The 23,307-nt window shown below is 47.4% G+C and overlaps 1 protein-coding gene and 1 long non-coding RNA gene across 3 annotated transcripts in view; both read left to right on the top strand.

Moving 5' to 3' along the window:
* Positions 1-15,769, top strand: part of LOC144024169 (uncharacterized) — a 45,171-nt gene extending 29,402 nt beyond the window's left edge. Inside the window, exons 2-4 of one of the 2 annotated variants that reach the window (XR_013284697.1) lie at positions 555-702; positions 6,690-6,883; positions 15,626-15,769. This is a non-coding gene — a long non-coding RNA (uncharacterized LOC144024169). The remainder of the gene's footprint in view (positions 1-554; positions 703-6,689; positions 6,884-15,625) is intronic. The other variant, XR_013284698.1, reaches the window with a different exon arrangement.
* On the top strand, positions 12,948-22,096 carry LOC144024168 (protein NYNRIN-like). The gene is made up of 2 exons (XM_077530283.1): positions 12,948-15,794; positions 18,797-22,096. Exon 1 carries the CDS (start codon positions 13,292-13,294, stop codon positions 15,443-15,445), a length of 2,154 nt encoding a protein of 717 aa, XP_077386409.1. The 5' UTR covers positions 12,948-13,291; the 3' UTR covers positions 15,446-15,794; positions 18,797-22,096.
* Positions 22,097-23,307: the final 1,211 nt, after the last annotated feature.

The following is a 23,307-nucleotide window of genomic DNA, read 5'->3' as shown; positions in this document are numbered from 1 at the left end:
AAAGACTGTCATTGTAAGAGTAAGCCTACTATTTTTTTTTATTTTATCCTATATGGGAACATTTGATTTGATTTGATTTGATTTATTTGTTCATTTTTCCTTTCGGACAGCATTGTGACAAACAAACATTTCAACATACAATTATAACATATGATAACCGAAAAGAAAAAGGGCTGGCAGGAAGAAGCAAAAAAGCTTATAAATTCCCGCCCCCATACTAATCTAGGACGCATAAAATCAAGAGTAATAGTTAAGGATCAGCAGAGATGATAAAATTTCACACAGTTCATCAAGTCCATGAAGTTGATTATCCAGTTGATTACATTCGGAAACTTTTGATTCAGGCAAATGGAAAATATTGTACAAGTCTTTGGCCATTGAAAGATGCAAATCCTGGTGTCGACCAAATCTCTTCATAAATGGAACAATGGAAGAGTGACTCCAGTCTGGAAAAACTCTGGAACAAAGGAGGACTTTTGTTGTGTAGGGGGGCACAACGTCACACACAGGACAATGATGAACACCTGTTATGTGTGATTAACTGTTTTTGAAAGGACTTACAGTTACATCCTGAGCAGCTTGGATGAACAAAAACTGGACTGGCTGGACAAAACCCGAGCATGGATGGACACACTCATGAAAGCTCAGAGGACAAAACCGTTGAACAATGGTTGGGAGACACTGGGAGGACGCATTAGACAAGTGGGTATGGATTGTATGGTGTTACCATATTGAAGGAATTTTGTTAATGATCAAATCAATCATCATTTTAAGAAAATGTATTAGAATGAATAGAAAATAAGTTTGGATGGTTAAGATATATAAGTGTTGAAATTTGTGAAACTCTATTGTTGCTTATTGAGATGCAATAACTAAGAAAATTGGTTTAATTAGGTAATTTGGCTGTATCATAGACTATGAGAGAATACTTTTATATTATTCATCTCAATTCAATTTTATATTTAGATTTAGCTGTTAAAATATTGGAATTCTTAGAATTAATGATAGTGGTGATTCCGATGTACATTGAAGATACAGATTTAGCTGTGTTAAGTATATTTATATATTGCAGCTGTTTAATGGAGTAAGATAAACTATCGCAGTATTTTGCAGCTTATAGAACTTAGACGAAAAATATGCTGAAATTAGTAGGTCAAATTGCAAAGACTTAATTGAATGATTGAGGTTATAAGTCCCTTTTAACACCTTTATGGATAAAATAGTTAGAATTTGAAGGTGAACTTTAAAAAATATATATATATATATTAAATATAGTGAGATTTCTACTGCTAAACAGAACCAAAAAAAGAGACACATAGGATTAAACAAATCACCTGAGTACGTTTGAATTTTATATATAGTTTGGATATGTCCAGAGGAGGAAGAGTATATTGGAAGATATGAGTTTCTAAATGCCAGGTAGGAGATCTAGAGGAAGACCAAATGGATGAAGTTAAAGAGGATATGAAGGTAGTTGGCGTGAGAGCAGAGGATGCAGAGGACGGGGTTAGATGGAGGCAACTGATTCGTTGTAGCGGCCCCTAAAGGAAAAAGTTAAAAGAAGAAGATATGTAAAATAGTCAGATAAATGTTGTAGAGTATACCTTTGATATATGTTAAATAATTTGGCTCGAAGAGATTGTTGCATAAGTAAAGGACCATAATAAACTGAAACTGGAGTGAATACTTTGTATCTGGATAAAAAATAGTGGTAAAAGAGATGTCTGAAGTAGTATGATATTGAATCGGCATTGAAAAGCACTACAGTGGACAAATCTGATGTTAGTGATTTTGAGAAGAAATACGAGGAAAACGAAGTTGGAGTATTCGAGCTATCCTTATTAGTATTTTGTTTATCCATCCATCCATCCATCTTCTTCCGCTTATCCGGGATCGGGTCGCGGGGGCAGCAGCTTCAGGAGGGAAACCCAGACTTCCCTCTCCCCAGCCACTTCAACCAGCTCCTCCGGCGGGATCCCGAGACGTTCCCAGGCCAACCGAGAGACATAGTCTCTCCAGCGTGTCCTGGGTCGTCCCCGGGGCCTCCCGCCGGTGGGACATGCCCGGAACACCTCACCAGGGAGGCGTCCAGGAGGCATCCGAACCAGATGCCAGAGCCACCTCAGCTGGCTCCTCTCAACGCGGAGGATCAGCTCTTTCTTCACCACGATGGACCGATACAGAGTCCGCATCACTGCAGACGCTGCACCGATCCGCCTGTCGATCTCCCGCTCCATCCCACCCTCACTCGTGAACAAGACCCCAAGATACTTGAACTCCTCCACTTGGGGCAGGATCTCATCCCCGACCTGAAGACGACACTCCACCCTTTTCCGACTGAGGACCATGGTCTCGGATTTGGAGGTGCTGATCCTCATCCCAGCCGCTTCACCCTCGGCTGCGAACCGCTCCAGTGAGAGCTGGAGGCCCCGGCCTGATGAAGCCAACAGCACCACATCATCTGCAAAGAGCAGAGATGCAATGCTGAGGCCACCAAACCTGAACCCCTCCACGCCTCGGCTGCGCCTAGAAATTCTGTCCATAAAAGTTATGAACAGAATCGGTGACAAAGGGCAACCTTGGCGGAGTCCAACCCTCACCGGAAACGAATCCGACTGACTGCCGGCAATGCGGACCAAACTCTGGCAACGGTCGTACAGGGACCGAACAGCCTGTAACAAGGGGCCCGGCACCCCGTACTCCCGAAGCACCCCCCACAGAACTCCCCGAGGGACACGGTCGAACGCCTTCTCCAAATCCACGAAACACATGTGGACTGGTTGAGCGAACTCCCACGCACCCTCGAGGATCCTGCGGAGGGTGTAGAGCTGGTCCACTGTTCCACGGCCAGGACGAAAACCACACTGCTCCTCCTGAATCCGAGATTCGACCTCCCGACGGACCCTCCTCTCCAGCACCCCTGAATAGACCTTACCAGGGAGGCTGAGGAGTGTGATCCCTCTGTAGTTGGAACACACCCTCCGGTCCCCCTTCTTGAAAAGGAGGACCACCACCCCGGTCTGCCAATCCAGAGGCACTGTCCCCGATGTCCACGCGATGTTGTAGAGGCGTGTCAACCACGACAGCCCCCCAACATCATCTTGAAGTCTTTAGGAACTCCGGGCGGATCTCATCCACCCCCGGGGCCCTGCCACCGAGGAGCTTTCCAACCACCTCAGTGACTTCGACCCCAGAGATAGGAGAGCCCACCCCAGAGTCCCCAGACTCTGCTTCCTCAAAAGGAGACGTGTTGGTGGAATTGAGGAGGTCTTCGAAGTATTCCCGCCACCGCTTCACGACGTCCCGAGTCGAGGTCAGCAGCACCCCATCGCCACTATACACAGTGTTAATGGTGCACTGCTTCCCTCTCCTGAGACGCCGGATGGTGGACCAGAATTTCCTCGAAGCCGTCCGGAAGTCGTTTTCCATGGCCTCACCGAACTCCTCCCATGCCCGAGTTTTTGCCTCAGCCACCGCCGAAGCCGCGTTCCGCTTGGCCATCCGGTACCTGTCAGCTGCCTCCGGAGTCCGACAGGCCAAAAAGGCCCGATAGGACTCCTTCTTCAGCTTGACGGCATCCCTTACCGCTGGTGTCCACCAGCGGGTTCGAAGATTGCCGCCGCGACAGGCACCGACCACCTTACGGCCACAGCTCCGATCGGCCGCCTCAACAATGGAGGCGCGGAACATGGCCCAATCGGACTCAATGTCCCCCGCCTCCCCCGAGACAAGGGAGAAGCTCTGCCGGAGGTGGGCATTGAAACTCTTTCTGACAGGGGATTCCGCCAGACGTTCCCAGCAAACCCTCACAATACGTTTGGGTCTGCCAGGTCGGACCGGCATCTTCCCCCACCATCGGAGCCAACACACCACCAGGTGGTGATCAGTTGACAGCTCCGCCCCTCTCTTCACCCGAGTGTCCAAAACATGCGGCCGCAAATCCGATGACACGACTACAAAGTCGATCATCGAACTGCGGCCTAGGGTGTCCTGGTGCCAAGTGCACATATGGACACCCTTATGCTTGAACATGGTGTTCGTTATGGACAAACCGTGACGAGCACAGAAGTCCAATAACAGAACACCGCTCGGGTTCCGATCAGAGGGGCCGTTCCTCCCAATCACGCCCCTCCAGGTCTCACTGTCATTCCCCACGTGAGCGTTGAAGTCCCCCAGCAGGACGAGGGAGTCCCCAGAGGGAGCGCTCTCCAGCACACCCTCCACGGACTCCAAAAAGGGTGGGTACTCTGAGCTGCTGTTTGGTGCATATGCACAAACAACAGTCAGGACCCGTCCCCCCACCCGAAGGCGGAGGGAGGCTACCCTCTCGTCCACCGGGGTAAACCCCAACGTACAGGCGCCGAGCCGGGGGGCAATAAGTATGCCCACACCTGCTCTGCGCCTCACACCGTGGGCAACTCCAGAGTGGAAGAGAGTCCAACCCCTCTCAAGAGGACTGGTACCAGAGCCCAAGCCGTGTGTGGAGGCGAGTCCGACTATATCTAGTCGGAACTTCTCGGCCTCGCACACCAGCTCGGGCTCCTTCCCTGCCAGAGAGGTGACATTCCATGTCCCAAGAGCCAGCTTCTGTAGCCGGGGGTCGGTCCGCCAAGGTCTCCTCCCTTGGCCGCCACCCAGGCCACACTGCACCCGACCCCTTTGGCCCCTCCCACCGGTGGTGAGCCCGTGGGAAGGGGGACCCACGTTGCCCCTTCGGGCTGTGCCCGGCCGGGCCCCATGGGTGCAGGCCCGGCCACCAGGCGCTCGCCAGCGAGCCCCGCCTCCAGGCCTGGCTCCAGAGGGGGGCCCCGGTGACCCGCGTCCGGTCGAGGGAAACGCGTCTCCAAAATTCTCCATCATCAGGGTTCTTCTGAGCCATTCTTAGTCTGGCCCCTCACCTAGGACCTGTTTGCCATGGGTGACCCTGCCAGGGGCATAAAGCCCCAGACAACATAGCTCCTAGGATCATTGGGACACGCAAACCCCTCCACCACGTTAAGGTGCCGGCTCACGGTATTTTGTATAAATTAATTGATTTTTTTTTTTTTTTTTTTTTACATAGTCTGTGATGATGACAGTTAGAAAATAGTAACTTAGGATAAGTTTAGTTTGTGAAATGTTAGGTTTGCAAGAGCTTCGTGGGGAAGATGAGTAAAAGGTTGATGTTGAAAAATTTGGGATAGTATTCATATTCATGAGTGAAAGGGGAGCTGTGGGGTGTAAATGTCTGATTTAAATTCTGTGGTTATAGCTCCAGTATGTGGGTGTACGCTTATCTTTATTGTAATGTGTGTATCTGTTGTGATTTGTGAGATTGTTTGTCTGTGGAGTGTGTTGTTTGTTTGTTTGTTTGTTTACTCACGTAACAAAAATAAAATAAAATAAATAAAAGGTGAGTAAGAGAAGAAGAAAGCAGCTGCGGACGCCTATGGGAGTAGCAAACAATTGCATGCACAATATGGCCATGATAATTAGTACAAGTAAGGGTGTTTGTGATCACAATATGAGAGTAATTGCCTCTCACCCGTAACTGTATATTTTCTGACTAGTCTAATTGAGTATTGTGGGATCTGATTTTTGGTGCTGTCTCTTGAACTATTAACCTATTCTAGGCCAAATGTTCAAGTGAAATCCTTTTCATGCTAAACAACTTTATAATTGCTACTTGTGCTTAAATAGCTTAAGGAAATTAAATGCCAGTGTGTATCCTGACTTGTCACAAAGGGAATCATGTATTTGTTACCAATTAATCATTTATTTTACTAATGATTTTACTTAATTTTGTAACTCTAAGGTGCCAGCTGAAAATACCAGAAATCACATGAAATCTGAGCTGCTGTTTGGTGCATATGCGGACCCGTCCCCCCACCCGAAGGCGGAGGGAGGCTACCCTCTCGTCCACCGGGGTAAACCCCAACGTACAGTGGTGGTCAACTGTTGAAAAACTGCTCCTTCACGCTTAAGGGCTAACGAACAAGTGATATCCTGAAAAGTTCACAACCATGACGGAAAAAAGGTCAGAGCAAGAATCTTAATTACTTTATGACTGTCAGTTGACAGTCATAGAAGAAGCTCAGAACAAGGATCTCATTATTTTACAAACTGTCAGATGACAGCCTGATGCTTAGGACAAGGGTCTCATTACTTTGGTGTCTGCAAAAGGTTAGTTTTAGCAAAATTATTAGATCATACAATGTAAATGATAGGTCGCCTTATTTTTTATGTACGAATAAGTTCTTTTGATACCAGTAAAAACCTGTTACTACTTCTGGTCTCAAGAATGGGGGGGGGACGTATAATCTGCGGGCCACTTTATAGCAATTGGATACCAGTAGAAGTCACAAAACTAAGCTCGCACTACCCCCTAGTGGTCAAAAGCAGATACTATTAGCATTCAGTAAACTGCATCTCATAATAAGTGGGTTTGGCCGAGGCTTTCCCTTGCCAATAAGATCTAAGCGTGAAGTGGGCAGGCAGGTTTGATAGCCAATCAAGAAAAGAGGTTGTACCATGGGTGAAGCTTTATAAACTGTTGCATTTCCTGAAATTGTCAGATTTTTTCCATTTGCGCAAATTGAATGGTCTCAGTGTGCTTTTGCCAATAAAGCCGCTTTTTGTTCAGCTTGACTTTGGATTCCCGCCTATTCTTTGTTCTGACTCGCATTTTCTTCCAACTCACAACGCAAAAGGGGACCTGGTGCATCAGCCTACCAACAGGTGTTGGAACAGGTGACGCTGCGGCCAGCCTTCCGGCTCCGGCCTGACAGAGAGCCGACATTTTGTTGCCGTGACAACCGGATTTGGACAAAGTTCTGGGGAAAAACGGACAGCGTGTCACGCCAAATCGGTGCGTTACTTCCAGACAAGGCCTACAAAAATTAAGGTAAGCAGACCTTTTATTCTGCTCAATTATTGAAGTCTGGAAACTAACTGCCTGATCACGGCGTGTCTAGCTGTCTGACATATGCCCAGGTCTATTTCGAATTTAGTCAAAAGTAAATTGTAAATTGTAGGAGTCCAAGTCAACCTGACCACGTGCATGTTGTATGTTTGTCTTGTTGTATGAAAAACGGCCAAAGTATTAAGTAGAAAGTGTTCTTTGCTCAAGGTGAGCTGCAGCTGTGTGTGCCCCAGGAAGGGGAGATCCAGGAAGGATCATTTTTTGTTGTAAAAGCCTAAAGGTTAGGCTTCTGCTCTAGGTGAGCTGCAGCTGTGTGTGCCCCAGGAAGGGGAGATCCAGGAAGGATCATTTTTGTTGTAAAAGCCTAAAGGTTATGCTTCTGCTCTAAGGTGAGCCACAGTATTATTGTTCTAAAATCCCAGGAAGGGTCGTCCAAGGGGACGTTGTTGTAAGTCCGAGATGGACTCATTGTGATGTGAATTTGACTGGTAACTGAGCACCTGCTTGGGTTAAGGTGACCCTATTTTTCGGCCTCAGGGCAGGCCGAGAAGCATTGTGCTAAGTGTGTGAAAATTCGGGTGGGTTTCTAGGTCAAGGAAGACCTTATTTTTTGTGTGTGTGTGTGTTCAAGAGCCTCGGAGTAGGCTAAAGAAATTGTATTGAGCCAAGTGATTGCAGTGTCCCCAGCCAGGAAGGTTTTGGGTCATTAAGATCACTGTGTTTCGGTCTATAAGCTTAGTTCAAGAGGAACTATGGTTGTAATGTCTTTTGGTCTGTGACAGGCAAATTGTGTGGCAGGCGGCGGACTTGTGGATAAAAGTGGATTGCTAGAAGGAAAAGCATAACTGAATGTTGTTTTTTAAGAGTCCAGAAGGGATAATCAAGAAAAAGTTGTTAACTGGAAGAAGATTGCGTAGTGTTGTCTAGTGGCGTTAGAAGGTTAGTGGTTGACGCCTGTGTGTTAGCCAGGTTGGCGAAAGACAAAGGAAGGTTTTCTGAGAAGCTGATATTAAGTAGGTAATTAGGGAAGGATTGTGGGATAGTGGAAATAGTGTTGGAAAGATTTGTGAATCGCATTGTGAATTATTCTGTGGATTGCATTGTAAACTGCATGGAAAAATAAGAAATAAAATTGTTAAGCCTGCAGTGGGAGGGATAGAAAGGAAGGAGAGCGGGTTTAAAAAAATAAATAAAAAATAAATAAATAAATAAATAAAGTGCCTTTTTGTTGTCGGCAATAATAATAATAATAATAACGATAGCAATAATAATAAAACAATTAAACGAATAAATAAAGAAAGGAAATAGGAAAGTAGGATAAATAAAAGTAAGGTGAGTGATATGAACTAATAGTGGATGGAGAACATAATCGTACAGGAAAGTGTGCCAAAATTAAATATTCCTGATATTGACGAGCCCGAAGTGCAGGGAATAAGAACCCATTTCTGGCTTGAGCGTACCTTTCGTGACAAAAACGGAAAAGAGCAGTGGCAAAGTGAGCTATTGATAAATCATAAACTGTGGAAAATAACAGATTTCTGTAATCTTGATTGTATTAAGAAAGATTTTCCTGGTATTGACTGGGATTTGCAACTTAGGGAAATTTGGACAGCAACCAAGCTAGCTCCACTGTTGGACTATCTCTGCAGAAATTTTCAAGATCAAGCAGTTGTCCCTCTAAAACCTTTCTTGGGAATCCCCAACCATTTGCCTCTTGTGGGAGAAAACAAAATTTCAGAAGATCCAAAGCTCTGTATCTCAGTGGTTCCCCGAAAAGTGCATTGGGAGGTGGGTAAATTTGGGCAATTAACTAAGGAAATTGACTGTGACGGCGAGGAGCAGCTAAGGTTAACTTTTCACCCCCGAACAAAATTAAAAACTGCTATTACCGCGGGCAAGATAATTGTCTTGATAAAAGTAAGCGCGGACAACGAACCGGCAAGTCTGAATTCACAATCAGGTGAGGTTACGCAGGGCGTCATGGGTGTTCGACACTCAAAGGGAGTTGGGACATCTAGCCCAATGGCATTTGTAATCATGCAAAAACCTGATTTTGAGCAACAAATTCGACAATGTATGGCAAAGTGGCACAAAAGAACCACTGGCCAATTAAGATGGCCAAAAGAAGGGACCTTTATGGCTGCCTGTTGCGATGAAATTGAGCAAAATATCAAACATTATAAAGCAAAAGACTTTAGCGCAAGCAGGCAAGGAAAGCGGGCTAGAGAACGGGAAGTGCTTCGATTTTTTAGGGAGGGGGGCAGAAAGCGGGCATTTGGAGCATCGCAGCTCCCGCTAAGGGAAGAAAGGCCGTCTCATCCTCAAATTCAAAAAAGTAAAGCTGAGGGGCCACTGTGCCTGCCCACTGCTCCAGCATTGCAGGATAATCCACCACCATACACGTGTGAAAAAGGGGGGGGTCAGGAGGTGGTAAGAGGGGACCAAAATAGAAGTCTAAGCGGGGAAGTTACAGGCACTTTTGAGGTGTCATTTAGAACACAGCCTAAAGCAAGCAGAGCATGTGGGGGGGTGGTCTTTGATGCAAGTGCTGGGGCGGGCGATTCTTCGAGCCTGCCAACATCCACTTGTAGTCCTAGTTCACTAGGAGACATGTTAGGTACAGACATGCATGCATGCGCACACACAGTTGATCCAAGCGAGCTCACACACGCGCGCGCGCACTCCATTGACCCTTTGACCTTTGCACACGGACGCGCTGCTGAAGCACACACACTCACACGCATTAGAGCCAGAGAGAATAGTATAGACACATTAGCCCACAACCCCACAGCTCGATCAAGTTCATTCACACATAGACCTGGTCCGAATACGCGCGCACGCACACCCATGATTGATGAGGAGGAACTGGAAGAAAAACGAAGTACCCTCCGTGAAGTAATTCGAAAAGTAGGAGTTGATGCCTTGCCCTTGTGGTCAAAAAAGAAGAAGTTCACGGATGACTCATTGGACTTCATGGAAATGACAACTCAAGAAACGAGAGACAACAGAAAGCAATACAGAGACATAATGCTAGCAGAGTGCCTTAGAGATCAAGGGCACATTACACATGCAAATGAGGGAGGCCCCAGCAAAGGGCTCCTTTCACTGGCTGAGATGGAGAAGCGGTACGAAGGGAGTGAAAGCAGGTGCCCAAAATCATCCCTGATCCAGCTGTCAGAATGCACTGCCGACCCGACACCCCCAATTCTAAGCCCCCAGACTCCCTTGACGGCAGGACGGGAATTGAACCTGCACCCTGTGCCCACTCCAGAAGGAGGCCAGCATCCACGCCAGAACCCACCGCCCGCTTCCTACACCGCTCCCACGCCCAACCAGGAGGCTCTGGTGGACATCCCTGAGACATCTAATCCTCCCCACTACACCAGCCAGTGGAGCACTGAAAGGCCGCTGCAAGGGGCGGACTATGAAAACACTCCAAGATCATCATTTCCTGGCAGGAATGCAGCCGGGCCACATGGGCCTGGCGGAACACTGCGCAGCGGAAGAGCATACCACCCAAGCAGCGAGCAGGGAGGCCCTCACGGTGCCAGCGTCTCCCAGTGCCCCCTGGTCACCAGAAGCTATGGAAAGCGCCACTATGTGCCTTGGTCCTTCTGCGACATGATAGGTCTAGCTGACAGGCTGCCTGATTTAACGAACGGGGCTAACAAGTGGATCACTGCCCTGGAAGAAAGCACAGCCGGAGTCACGCTGGCCTTGGGAGACATCAAAGCGCTGTTGATGCACCTGGTTGGAAAACATGCAGCGGAAGAGATCCTGGAGAGAGCTGGACTGGATGTGCTGCTGATGGGGAACCAGGCTGATCATGTTGGCTTCAATGGACACCGTGGTGATGTGTGGAAGCAGCTGCGACAATACTATCCAGAAGAAATGGACCCAGCCAAACTGGAGGGCGAGACATTGAAAGAAGATGAATGCCCCATTAAGTTCCTTCACTCTTTCCAGCGGAAGTGGAGAGAGGAGACGGGCAGCGCATGGAATTCCAACAGCACCACTGAAAGCCTGTTCAAAGTCATGGTGAAAAAATCAATGCCTGATGAGGTTCAAGACCGGCTGGACAATGTGGTGGGACTCATGAAAATGGACTGGCCTCTATTCCAAGAGCACCTGGTGCACCATGTGGAGGCCCTGCGGAAGGAAAAACAAAAAGAAGAAGAGGCACATCGTCAGATGAACGCCAAGCTCACCCACTTGCAGCTGACTGAGCTGAGACAAAAGAAGGACAAGGTCAAGACTCAAGCTCCTCTAGTAACGGTGGGAGTTCCCCCGACCCCTGAGTCTCCGGCTCCAACTGTGGCCCCAAATGTGGCCTCCTGCCCCCAGGTGCCCCAAGTAACGGCCTCCATGCCCCAGGCGACTGCCTTCACGACACAAGCACCTGCACCTGTGCCAGCTGCTGTCCTGCCGATCCTCCCACTAGGAGGACCCCTGCTGACTCAACCTAATGTGCCGCAGACCCTGAACCTTCCCATGCATCCTTCAGTGCCAACTGAAATCCACGTGCACTATAATGAGTCAAGGGATGGAAGAAGCCTGCCCACAAGGGAGACTCACAGCCATGGAAGCCGGCGGACATCTGGTCGTGGAAATGCGGGCCCGCAGAGTGTTCCAGCAGGCCACCATGGGGGACCACCGACCTCATTCGCTGACCCCAGGCGCAATGCGGCTCATCGAGGACCAGCACCCCGGGGCACTTCATCCCAGAACCGCCCCCAGGGAAACGAATGCTGGGGCTGCGGCGAGCCAGGCCACCTCAAACGCGACTGTCCCACCAATCCCTGGCTAGATCTCAGAGGGCCACAATAGGGGGGCCCAGAGAAGCCTGGGGGAGAAATCATCATGGCGCCAGCAGTAACAACGCAACCACAAGATGAGCCCACTGTCCCTGTTGTCATTGAAGGATCGGAGCATGACTTCATGGTGGATACAGGGGCTACTTATTCCTGCGTGGGGAGCTCTGGATTAAAACTCCCCCTGTCTGGCTCATCGAAAAAGACAATAGGTTTCTCTGGGAAAACCCATCTCATCCCCCTCACTCAACCAATCCCAATGTTGGTATCAGGAAGAAAGGTAGTGGCGCCGCTCCTAATCTCTGACCAAACGCCTATCAACCTACTTGGACGAGACATTCTCTGTGCACTAAATGCCAACATCATGTGCACACCAGATGGCATCTGGGTCGAGCTGCCGCCAAAAGACTCGCTACCAGCCACCACCCTGATGCCACTTCAGGCCCCACGAGAAAAGCAGCATTATGCCACTGTATACTCTCTGTTGCTCGTGAAGACTGCACCACTCCTGTCGGATTGGAAATTATGGACTGAATGGATACAAAAAATACTGCCCCATGCAAGAAAGCCATCAATGCCTGAACACTGTACACTCTTCTTTGACGAATTGCAAAACCACAAAGACTATGAGATTTGCTGGAAGGAAATTATGGACAATAATTGCTTCTATGTGCACATAGTCAACATTTATGTAGGCCCCCAAGGGGCAGCCGCAGCAATTACACTTCCATTAAGAGCAGCCATATGGTTTCAAGTGCCAAATTCAACACCACACATGACACTGTTTGTCGAAAAGGGACACAAATCATGGGAGCTTGGCCCAATGGTAAAAGCAGCATTACAAATTATTGCATGGAAAGACACCGATAATCCGCGCGTCCATATTTCACCCGATAAACAATTTATCAAAATTTCATTTTTTGCTGTCAGTGAAGGCCGCGCTGTGACCACATTGGTGCACAGGCCAGCTTTTGTGCAAGCCTCACTGTCAGCAGAACATGAAAGCCTGCTTGGCCAGATACCCTCGCGATTGTGGTCACAACATAAGACAGATATAGGCTTTGTTAAGTCAGCACAGCCAGTTGTAGTCAAATTAAAACCAAACGTGACACTGCCCAATAAAAGCCAGTATCCCCTGAAGCCACAAGCAGCCATAGGGATAAAGCCCACTATTGAAGGATTGATAGCAGCAGGGGTCCTGGTCAAAACACAGAGCCCATGTAACACACCAATTTTCCCGGTTCCTAAGCCACGCTCACCTGATTACAGACTTGTGCATGATTTACGACCTATTAATGCCATAGTGGATGCTGAGACTCCCGTGGTGCCGGACCCCCACACTTTGCTTTCTAACATCCCACCTGAATCACTCTGGTATACAGTGATTGATTTGTGTTCAGCATTTTTCAGCGTTCCAGTACACCCAGCATCACAATATTTGTTTGCATTCAAGTATGAAGGGCAGCAGTATACCTATACACGCCTACCACAGGGCTATGTTGACAGCCCCACAATCTTTAACAGGGTCCTGTCAGAGGATTTAGGTCACCTGGACGTGAGCAGCACTGTCATCCAGTATATGGATGACATTTTGGTTGCCAGTCCGACAAAAGAATATTGCGAGCGTGATTCATTGACTGTCCTCTTAGCACTTGAAAAGGGAGGGCACAAAGTTAGCAGAGACAAGTTGCAGTTCTGTCAAAAGGAGGTAGACTACTTGGGGAGGAGGCTATGTGGCAACTTGCGAAAAACATCTGCTACTCACCTAGAGGCGATTGCTAAAGCCTCACAGCCAAAAACAGTGAGTCAAATGCTAACTTTTTTGGGAATGACAGGATATAGCAGAGCCTGGATCTGTGACTATGCCATAAAAGCGGCCCCTCTGCGTGAAATGATCCGCGCGGCCGGACAGAACAATGGCTCAGCTAACTTGGAGTGGAATGAAAAAGCCCTTCAAGGATTCTCAATGCTAAAACGTGACCTCCAAGAAGCACCTGCTTTGGGAAACCCTGATTACTCAAAGCCATTCCTCTTGTATGTTGCAGAAAAATCTGGGCATGCATGTGCTGTCTTGATGCAGGATACTCCAACTGGGAAGCAGCCGATTGCTTACTATAGTTCTAAATTGGACAATGTTGAGTTAGGGTTGCCTCCATGCTACCAAGGATTAGCATCGGCCGTCTTTGCGTTTCAAAAGGCAGCGGCCATAACTATGGGCCACCCTGTGTCCCTTTTCACCTCGCATCAATTGCATGCGTTGCTTACAAGTCCGCGTTTTGTGCTGACTCAAGCCCGGCGTACCGGATACGAAGTAATTTTGTCAGCACCTGAGTTAACGATACAAAGATGTAATACAGTTAATCCAGCTACTCGTATGATGGTCCCAGAATCAGATGTAACGCATGAGTGTATTCAATCAACAGAGAAATTTTTGAAACCTCGTGATGACCTTCATAATCAACCTATCGAGGCGGATCTCACATATTTTGTTGATGGGTCATGCTTTAAAGATGTAACAGGTAACCATGCGGGTTATGCAGTTGTCCAATTGCACTTGGATGGTTCATTATCTAAAGTGCAGGCGAAAAAGGTTCCGCAGCCTTGTTCAGCCCAGCTTGCTGAGCTGATGGCATTGACAGCTGCATGTCAATTAGCGCGAGACAAGCGCCTTAATGCATACACAGATTCTGCATATGCTTATGGTGTGTGTCATATTAATGGAAAAATTTGGCAGCAACGGGGCTTTAAGCGAGCTGATGGTATTCCGGTTGTTCATGCAGAAGCGCTGGCCTCCCTTTTGGAAGCCATGATGCTGCCATCGGCTTTGGCTATCATCAAATGTGCTAGCCACCAAAAGAATGACTCTTTGGTTGCCAAGGGGAATAACTATGCAGATGAGGTGGCCAGGGAGGTTGCATCGGTGGGGGCTATGGCCCCCCTGCTGGTTGCGGGTGACTGTGAGCCTTTGACTACATTAGTCTCCTTAATTGAGACCCAGGATGCGGCATCGGTGTATGAAAAGAGTGTTTGGAAGAAGAGAGGCGCTTCCAAGTGTTTGACAGATGGCCATCAGAGAAACTTGTGGCGCAGCCCGGAGGGACATTTTGTGTTGCCCCTGTCATTGGTGAAAACAGCAATTTTGGCTGCCCATGGCCAAGATCATTGTCATCGGGGTGAAGTGTTGCGCAAGCTAAAAGCGGTTTGGTGGACCCCTTTCCTGGCGGCCATGGTGGATCGGACTTTACACGAGTGCATTGTGTGCGCACAGCACAATGTGAGGAAATCCTTGTCAGCACCACTGGGCCACATACCTATACCAGAAGGACCGTTTCGGCATCTTATGATGGACCACATCGACATGATTGAAAGGGTGAGGGGCTACAGATATGTTCTGGTGGTAATTGACAGGTTTAGTAGGTGGATTGAGGCTGTCCCCACGAAGGGTCCTGATGCCAGTTCTGCTGCTAAATTCTTGTGCAGGGAGGTGTTCCCCAGATTTGGCATCCCTGACCTGATCAGCTCGGATAATGGTCCAGCATTTGTTGCCAACATTGTGAAAATTAGCATGAAAATACTTGGGATAAAACAAAAATTTGGATGTGTCTACCACCCACAGTCTCAAGGTGTGGTCGAACGTGCTAATGGTACCTTGAAAGCCAAATTAGCCAAAATTAGAGCAAGCAGTAATGGTAAGTTGAATTGGATGGATGCCTTGCCGCTAGCTCTCATGTAAATGAGATCACAGTCTAACCGCACGACCCATTTAACCCCGCATGAAATGCTAACTGGCCGTCGCATGCCTGTGCCCTTTTTGAGGGGCCCGTATGAAGGGCCTCCATTAGAACAGTGTGAAATGGAATTGACCTCCTACCTGCACCATTTAACCCAAATACACAAGGCTATCTCTCGACAGGTAATTGAGACCGCAGAGGACCGACAGGCTGAAATCCAGCCTGACCTGCAGCGTGTGGTGCCCGGTGATTGGGTGTATGTGAAGACGTTCAAGCGCAGGTGGAACGAGGCTCGACGTGAAGGTCCTTTCAAGGTCATCTTGTCAACTCCGACTTCTGTCAAAGTCCAAGGTAAATCAGTCTGGTTCCACCTAAACCACTGCTGTCCTGCACCGCGGCCTGAAGGGCCTGCTGAAACGCAACCAGGCCTGGCCAGGGGTGACCACGCCACCCCGCAGGGAGAAGCCAGGTCTCGGACGCCCGCGGCAGCTAGAGAACCCTCTGTGCAGCGCGCCCCTAGACGATCCCAAAGGCTAGCACAAGGGGGCGACTCTTCATCACCTAGTCGTGGCTCGCTACCTCCGCCTCTGAGTCCTAGCTGCGCAAGCGAGTTGGCATCATCTGACAATGAGCAGCCTAGTCCGGGCGCTGTCACAGGTGATGTTTCCCCCGAGGGGGGGGGGGGGGGGGGGAGTGCAGCTCTCCCACCCCCCACCACAGGAATGGGTGGAGATGCATCAGTTGGAGGAGACATTGGGGCCGGATCAGTTGTCGATGGAGGAGCCGGCCCGTCCTCCGCCCAGACCGGTCAGGCGGATCCAGACCAGGCTGAGCCGAGTCGGAGTGACTGTGTCCCTTTCTCGACCATTGACCTTGACCTCCTCCGTGAACTGCAGGAATATCAGCCTGACCTTGCTGATCTGGCTGCTAGCCCTGCCGCCCCTGACGTATTTCACCTTTAGCTTAGTGCAGAGTATTGAGGATAGGGAAGTGCGTCTTCACCAATGTGCCCTGGCTGCAGGACTTGTTGTTGCAGCACAGGGGGCCTGGGACAACGACTCTGACATAGATCTGACATATGTAAATACTCCCTCTAGCCGCTATACTCTGACTGTAGGACCGACTCATGACAAATTTGCAATGGAGGCACTGACTAGACAATGTTACGTTTATGGTTCAGTCACACTCATGTGCAATGTCACCCACTGTCTCCCGACTACTGGTTATACAGGCGTTACTATGACTGTAAATGAAGCTTTTACACTGATGCGCGTGGCACACACTCGCTCCCGGCGTGCTGTTAATCTGCCTAATTATAATGAAATTGCTAATAATGATCATTCTGTTAAAATCTTGGGACAGGATAGTAGTCTGTTTTATCAATGGATGGTCTATTCAGCCCGACAAATAAGTAAACGCCCCTGTATAACATGTTATAATCGTAAGCGCTTGCCCACTGTGCGGCCACTGCCGGAATTAAGGGAAAATGATTGTGGTGCTGGATTATGTTTTACGACTTGTGCGCTATGGTTAGCATCAGGTATTTACCCTGGGTGGGTCACAGATAAGTACCATTGCCCGCGGGTTTTGTCTAAAAATATGTCTTTAGCTGTCCCACCTATGTCGCGTATAGACCGAAATATTGTGCACCCGGTCTGTGTTGCTTTTGGGCTTAAATATAAAAAAATGTGGATAAAGGCAGCTAACCGTTCAATGGATGGACATCTACAAAGAACCCACACCCTAACTAGTGTCATCCCGGGTGGTCGCAAGCTTTGGTCAGTCATACATTTAATTAACACAACTGCCCTGTCCCCACTGCAATGTGCGCAGGTCCTCCAGAATGGAGGTGACCTGGTCCATGCTGTTAATGGCACTTCTGGAACCCACAGAGTCATCCCTGTTATTGCAGGTGATGCTCCCAGTACCCCACTCGCTGACGTCTTTTGGCTGTGCGATAATGATGATCAAGTTAAGGCTGTAATTCCCGCCCGCTGGCGGGGGTTGTGTGCACCTGTTATGGTGACTGGGCAGTTGGCAGTGTTGGCTATTACTAAAAAGGCTGGGAAGAGGTCTATTTTGCGTCCAACCGCACTCACTGAGCCCGATTCTGTCTATATTTCATGGGACCAACAGCCAATAGGGGTCCCGGCTGAGCATTCTGCTATTTCTGAAGATTGGATCCGGTCCGGCCAAGGCACTGGCTGGATTCCGCACATTGGTCCAATTATTAATTCACAATATATTGCTCGTAACAGTAGATGGTTTAATTACTTGTGGTATAATCAACAACGTTTTATTAACTGGACAGTAATGGCTTTAGAGAATATTCATGAGCAGCTCCATGCTACCACTCTAATGACCTTGCAAAATAGACTTGTGTTGGACACTATGTTAGCCGTTGATAATGGAATCTGTTCAATGATTGGTGAAGAATGTTGTGTGGAAATTCCTATGCATACTGGCGAGAAAGGAAACCTTACATTAGTCTTACAACAATTGGTTACGCTACAAGACGAGCATGCCCATAATTCAAATTGGAACACCAAAACTGGGTGGCTGGACACACTCGCCAAATGGTTTGAAAGTATGTCTTTCGGGAAGGTTTTGTCCGTCATTGCCTCTGCACTGGGCCTGCTCCTCTTGCTAGTGTTAATTACCGCCTGTTGTATATTGCCCCTGATCAAAGTGCTAGTTAGGAGATCTATTGATGCTGTAACCCACTTTCCAGTAGTGGTTGATTCTCACGACGCCAACATGCATTTGCCTAATGCCACTTCCTCTTTCCCTTGCGACTCTGTCTATGAAGTTATGGCAGATAAATATCTTAACTGATGACTCATAAAATAAATAAAAAACTTAAATTTGGTCTACAGGACATATTGAATGATTTACCCCTCGGCCCCATCCCTTTTTGTCGCTCTACTACCCGATGTGCCCGGAGTAATAAAGTAGTATTTACTCCCTATCACTATATAGACTCTTTCCCCCTTCATGTTGTGGTTAGGGAGGTTGTTATTTACCCCTGGAAATGGTTAAAACATGTTTACGTTTTAAAGGGGGGAATGGTAATTTTCACTGATATGTTCCCTGTTTATTTCGAGTACGACGTTTTCAGCCAGGACCAATATAAGACTTTGAATACTAGGGCCCTGATAGAAGTGATAACAATTAAGCTAAATGGATATACTTTGTTTTCTACACGGAGAAAGCTAGTTGCGGACACTATGAGTGATAGACGTCTACTTATGACTAGATATCTCCAAAAAATTGACCAATATTGCGTGGCGCAGCAGGAAAAAGGGAAGTGGCGGTGGCAGATGCGTTTCTCCTTTATATCCCCCTCACCTAAGCAGGAAGAAGGAGATGGGGGAGACTCCCGGGAACTGGTGGCCGCGCCTGAGTGATGAGCTGGCTGGAAGGGGGAGTTACAACATACTCCAACCGGCGGGTCCCCCGATGCCGCCAGGGGAGCCACCATTGAACCCATCCAGGCCTTCCCCGGCACTGCAACCAATCCGTCTGCGGCTGCGGACGCTTTCGGACCCATCATCTCCTGACTCACCAGCCAATCCACAAAGGCGACCAACTCCACGGCCAGGGTCACAGCCTTGGTGCCCTCCGCCTGGAAGGCGACCACCTGCGCCAAGGCCACAGCCGTCTGGTCTGCCAACTGATGTTGCTAGGCCCAGCATGTGGTCTCCCCAGGCTCCCACCAGACTCATCCACCTGTTGACTTCCCCCAGTGGATCCTCATCTTATGTGGCCCCCAACCCTCCCCCACAACCGGGAGCAGCAGGGGTGCGAGGAGGTGCTCATCCTGCGTCAGCCCCACACCCGAGGCCAGATGAGGATTTGGCTCCTTGCCGCCATTCTTGGAAGCGGCATAGACTGAGGATGCCCCATGGCTTGTGCTTCCCGAGCTTGGGGCAACAAGGCTACGACTGCGCGACCCTGGCAGTGGAACAGCTGGCTGACATCTCCCGCCTCGACTTCAGGATCCTGTGCAGCCGGATCCCAGATGACACCAAGGAGCTATACCAGGTGTGGCGCGCTGGCATCATGAAAGCCCGTGCCAGACAGAGAGCCGCCTTACAGCGTAATCTAGCCAGGCAGCGTGGCCTAGCTGCACAGCCGAATCCTTAGCCTGAAGAGGCCTCACTTCTGACCACCTGTCCTGTCAACCACGAAAGGATCTGGGTTGACATTTTCTGTCCCCTGCCGACGCCTGCACCGCCCCTTGCGACTCTGGTTCACCTTTTCAGTACAGATGTGCTGTCCAAAGGACAACTGGACATCACGACCACACCGTTGCAGTCACTGTTCTAACTGGGGCATAATAATCCCCAGGGCAGTGGGAAATCCTTCCATCACATCTTGCATTATCACTGTTTTGTTGGGGCATAATAATCCCCACGCAGTGTGGAAATCATGATCGGATGGACATCGCTGATCCGCACACCATCCACCTGGCTCACTCATGAAGGGCACGGAGCCCTTGTTCGCTTACGGACATTCGACGCCCACACATGGACATTCACACGCACACACGGACTCTCGTCACCTCTGAACCCCTCTCTCCTCCTCTTTCTCTTTTGCATTTACACCCCTCCTTCCACTCATATCGCCCCCGGACCATTGCAAACATTTTCACCCCACCCATCATTAGCCTCTCTCTCTCAGCCTATGCACTCCCTGAATCCATGCATACATCACTCATATTTTTCTCCTGAACTGTCACCCTTTCGAAAGCCTCCCCCTCCCCTCCTCTCCTTGGACATAATATCGCATAGCAAATTTTGAGTACTGTTAGCATGTTGCGTGCTCAGCATTTATCTTAGCGTGTTAGGCATATAACCTTTGTTCTTCTCTTTGATGTGGTTTTACATTGTGCCATTTTATTGTTTTTGTGCTTTGAGATTTCAGTTTGTTCAAAAAAAAATAAAAAATAAAAAAATAAAAATCCACTCTATGTTATGTTAGCCTTTTAGATCCACACGATTTTTTCTTTTTTCATTTTTTATTTAGCCCTTTATATCTACACTATTTTAATTTTATTATGATTTTATGCAATTCTTTATGTCTATGCTATTTTTACTTTACCTTTTAAACTTACACTATGTTAATCTGTCCCTTTGGCCGCCAGCCGGCGGGTACAACTAATGGCATACAATAATTTCCCCTAGCCTTTCTTTTGGTATTGATGTGATAAACTCTGTTATTTGTAATGAAGATAGCGAATGTTAACTTGCCTTTTTGCTTGGTTATTGACTACGTGACACGGGGCTGTAGGTGTCTAGTAGATCTTTCATTAGTTTAAGGCCCCATGCTCTTACGCAGGTTGACATGTGGCCAGTCCCACGGTGTGAAGGCTCATACCGAGCCGCTTCCAAGTTCCCCCGCGCTCCAGGAGGTGCCTGCCCCCTCCGAAGAGTGCACACTCGATCTGTTCGGGTTCAATATTGGTCACTTGCAGAGTTTTACTCGTAACACTGGAGTTAATGTGGAGGATTGCAAGTGTCCGGTGTGTAGTTATTTACGCTGTATGATTGGTGTTAGCGGTGCCAATAACTCAGAATTTGTATGCTGGTGTCTGTGTTGTGATTTCATGAACGACTAAGCTGTGCTCCTTGTCATCTTTGTCTGCTTTGTTCATGATGTATTCACATCATGAAGGGGGGAATGTGGGATCTGATTTTTGGTGCTGTCTCTTGAACTATTAACCTATTCTAGGCCAAATGTTCAAGTGAAATCATTTTCATGCTAAACAACTTTATGATTGCTACTTGTGCTTAAATAGCTTAAGGAAATTAAATGCCAGTGTGTATCCTGACTTGTCACAAAGGGAATCATGTATTTGTTACCAATTAATCATTTATTTTACTAATGATTTTACTTAATTTTGTAACTCTAAGGTGCCAGCTGAAAATACCAGAAATCACATGTTCACTGTGGTCAACTGCTGAAAAACTGCTCCTTCACGCTTAAGGGCTAACGAACAAGTGATATCCTGAAAAGTTCACAACCATGACGGAAAAAAGGTCAAAGCAAGAATCTTAATTACTTTATGACTGTCAGTTGACAGTCATAGAAGAAGCTCAGAACAAGGATCTCATTATTTTACAAACTGTCAGATGACAGCCTGATGCTTAGGACAAGGGTCTCATTACTTTGGTGTCTGCAAAAGGTTAGTTTTAGCAAAATTATTAGATCATACAATGTAAATGATAGGTCGCCTTATTTTTTATGTACGAATAAGTTCTTTTGATACCAGTAAAAACCTGTTACTACTTCTGGTCTCAAGAATGGGGGGGGAGACGTATAATCTGCAGGCCACTTTATAGCAATTGGATACCAGTAGAAGTCACAAAACTAAGCTCGCACTACCCCCTAGTGGTCAAAAGCAGATACTATTAGCATTCAGTAAACTGCATCTCATAATAAGTGGGTTTGGCCGAGGCTTTCCCTTGCCAATAAGATCTAAGCGTGAAGTGGGCAGGCAGGTTTGATAGCCAATCAAGAAAAGAGGTTGTACCATGGGTGAAGCTTTATAAACTGTTGCATTTCCTGAAATTGTCAGATTTTTTCCATTTGCGCAAATTGAATGGTCTCAGTGTGCTTTTGCCAATAAAGCCGCTTTTTGTTCAGCTTGACTTTGGATTCCCGCCTATTCTTTGTTCTGACACGCATTTTCTTCCAACTCACAACGCAAAAGGGGACCTGGTGCATCAGCCTACCAACAGGTGTTGGAACAGGTGACGCTGCGGCCAGCCTTCCGGCTCCGGCCTGACAGAGAGCCGACAGTATAATGGCGGATTAGTGAAATTTGACTTTAATATTGATTATAGGATTGTTTATGATCGTGACAATTTAAGGGCACCATTTGACTGACAAAATAGTCATATGGAGAATGCCCAATTTTAATGATGTGGCTTCGGATGATTGTGCCACTTCTGAGCTGTTACGACTTCATATGACGTTAAGAGTGTTATTGACTTTATGAAGACCTGACGGGGACAGACTGACCGTGACTTGTATTGTTTTGTTTTTTAACCTCTTTTTCTTGCAGCACGACAGACGTTTTTTCCTAACCCCGATTTTCTTACAGTTTTATTGCTTTTTTTTTTGTCATTGATAGTTGATTTATTCATGATGGATGCTAATAGGGCTGCACGATATTGGAATAACGTGATATGCGATATGGCCGCTGAATATAGCAATTGAACATGTAGCTAAAGAACTGACATTTTTGTAATTTGATGAAAGAATTAAAAGAATTAACAGAATTCTTTTCATGCACCAAAATAGGCAAACTAATTGTATATTTAAGATTAATTACCTCTCAGTTATCAACTATTGGATGGTTTTTGCATTTTTTAAGTTGATGTCTGACTGGTTGAATTTATGCAAAGCGTAAAATTCCAGATTAAACATTGCATGGGCCAATATCGCGATATCAATGTTTTTTCGACATGTTGTGCTGTCCTATTCTAGACTGGTCTTGCAGGTCAGAGATCTTCAAGAACCACCTTCCAGTTTTGTGTATCTGATCTGTGTCTGAAATGACTTCTTATGGACTGATTTCTATTTACCATTGTAGATTTGTTTGTGTTGCGATGTGTTTTTGGTGTAGTAAGTAAATGAGTGCTTTCAGGTTAAGTTTCTGTGTTTTCGTGAGTGCCGATCCCGAGCCATGGACGGTAAGTTGGTTCCAGTCTGAGTACCAGGAGTCTTCTGTTATCGTTTGTGTTGACACATGACGTATGTGTCAAAAGGGGGAATTGAATGTAAGTAAGGAAATTTTTTTTTTTTATATATAATTTTCGAAATTTACATAGTTCAACCGATTGGGAAAAGTTCTCAT

This window comes from Festucalex cinctus, chromosome 8 (genome assembly GCF_051991245.1).
Source record: "Festucalex cinctus isolate MCC-2025b chromosome 8, RoL_Fcin_1.0, whole genome shotgun sequence".
Classification (NCBI taxonomy): Eukaryota; Metazoa; Chordata; class Actinopteri; order Syngnathiformes; family Syngnathidae; genus Festucalex; species Festucalex cinctus.
The sequence above is the reverse complement of the archived record's forward strand: the minus strand, read 5'-3'. Positions and strand labels throughout refer to the sequence as shown.

Bases quoted from the DNA above. Each gene is read 5' to 3' on its own strand.
- LOC144024168 (XM_077530283.1), top strand. From the start codon at position 13,292: ATGGATGACATTTTGGTTGCCAGTCCGACAAAAGAATATTGCGAGCGT.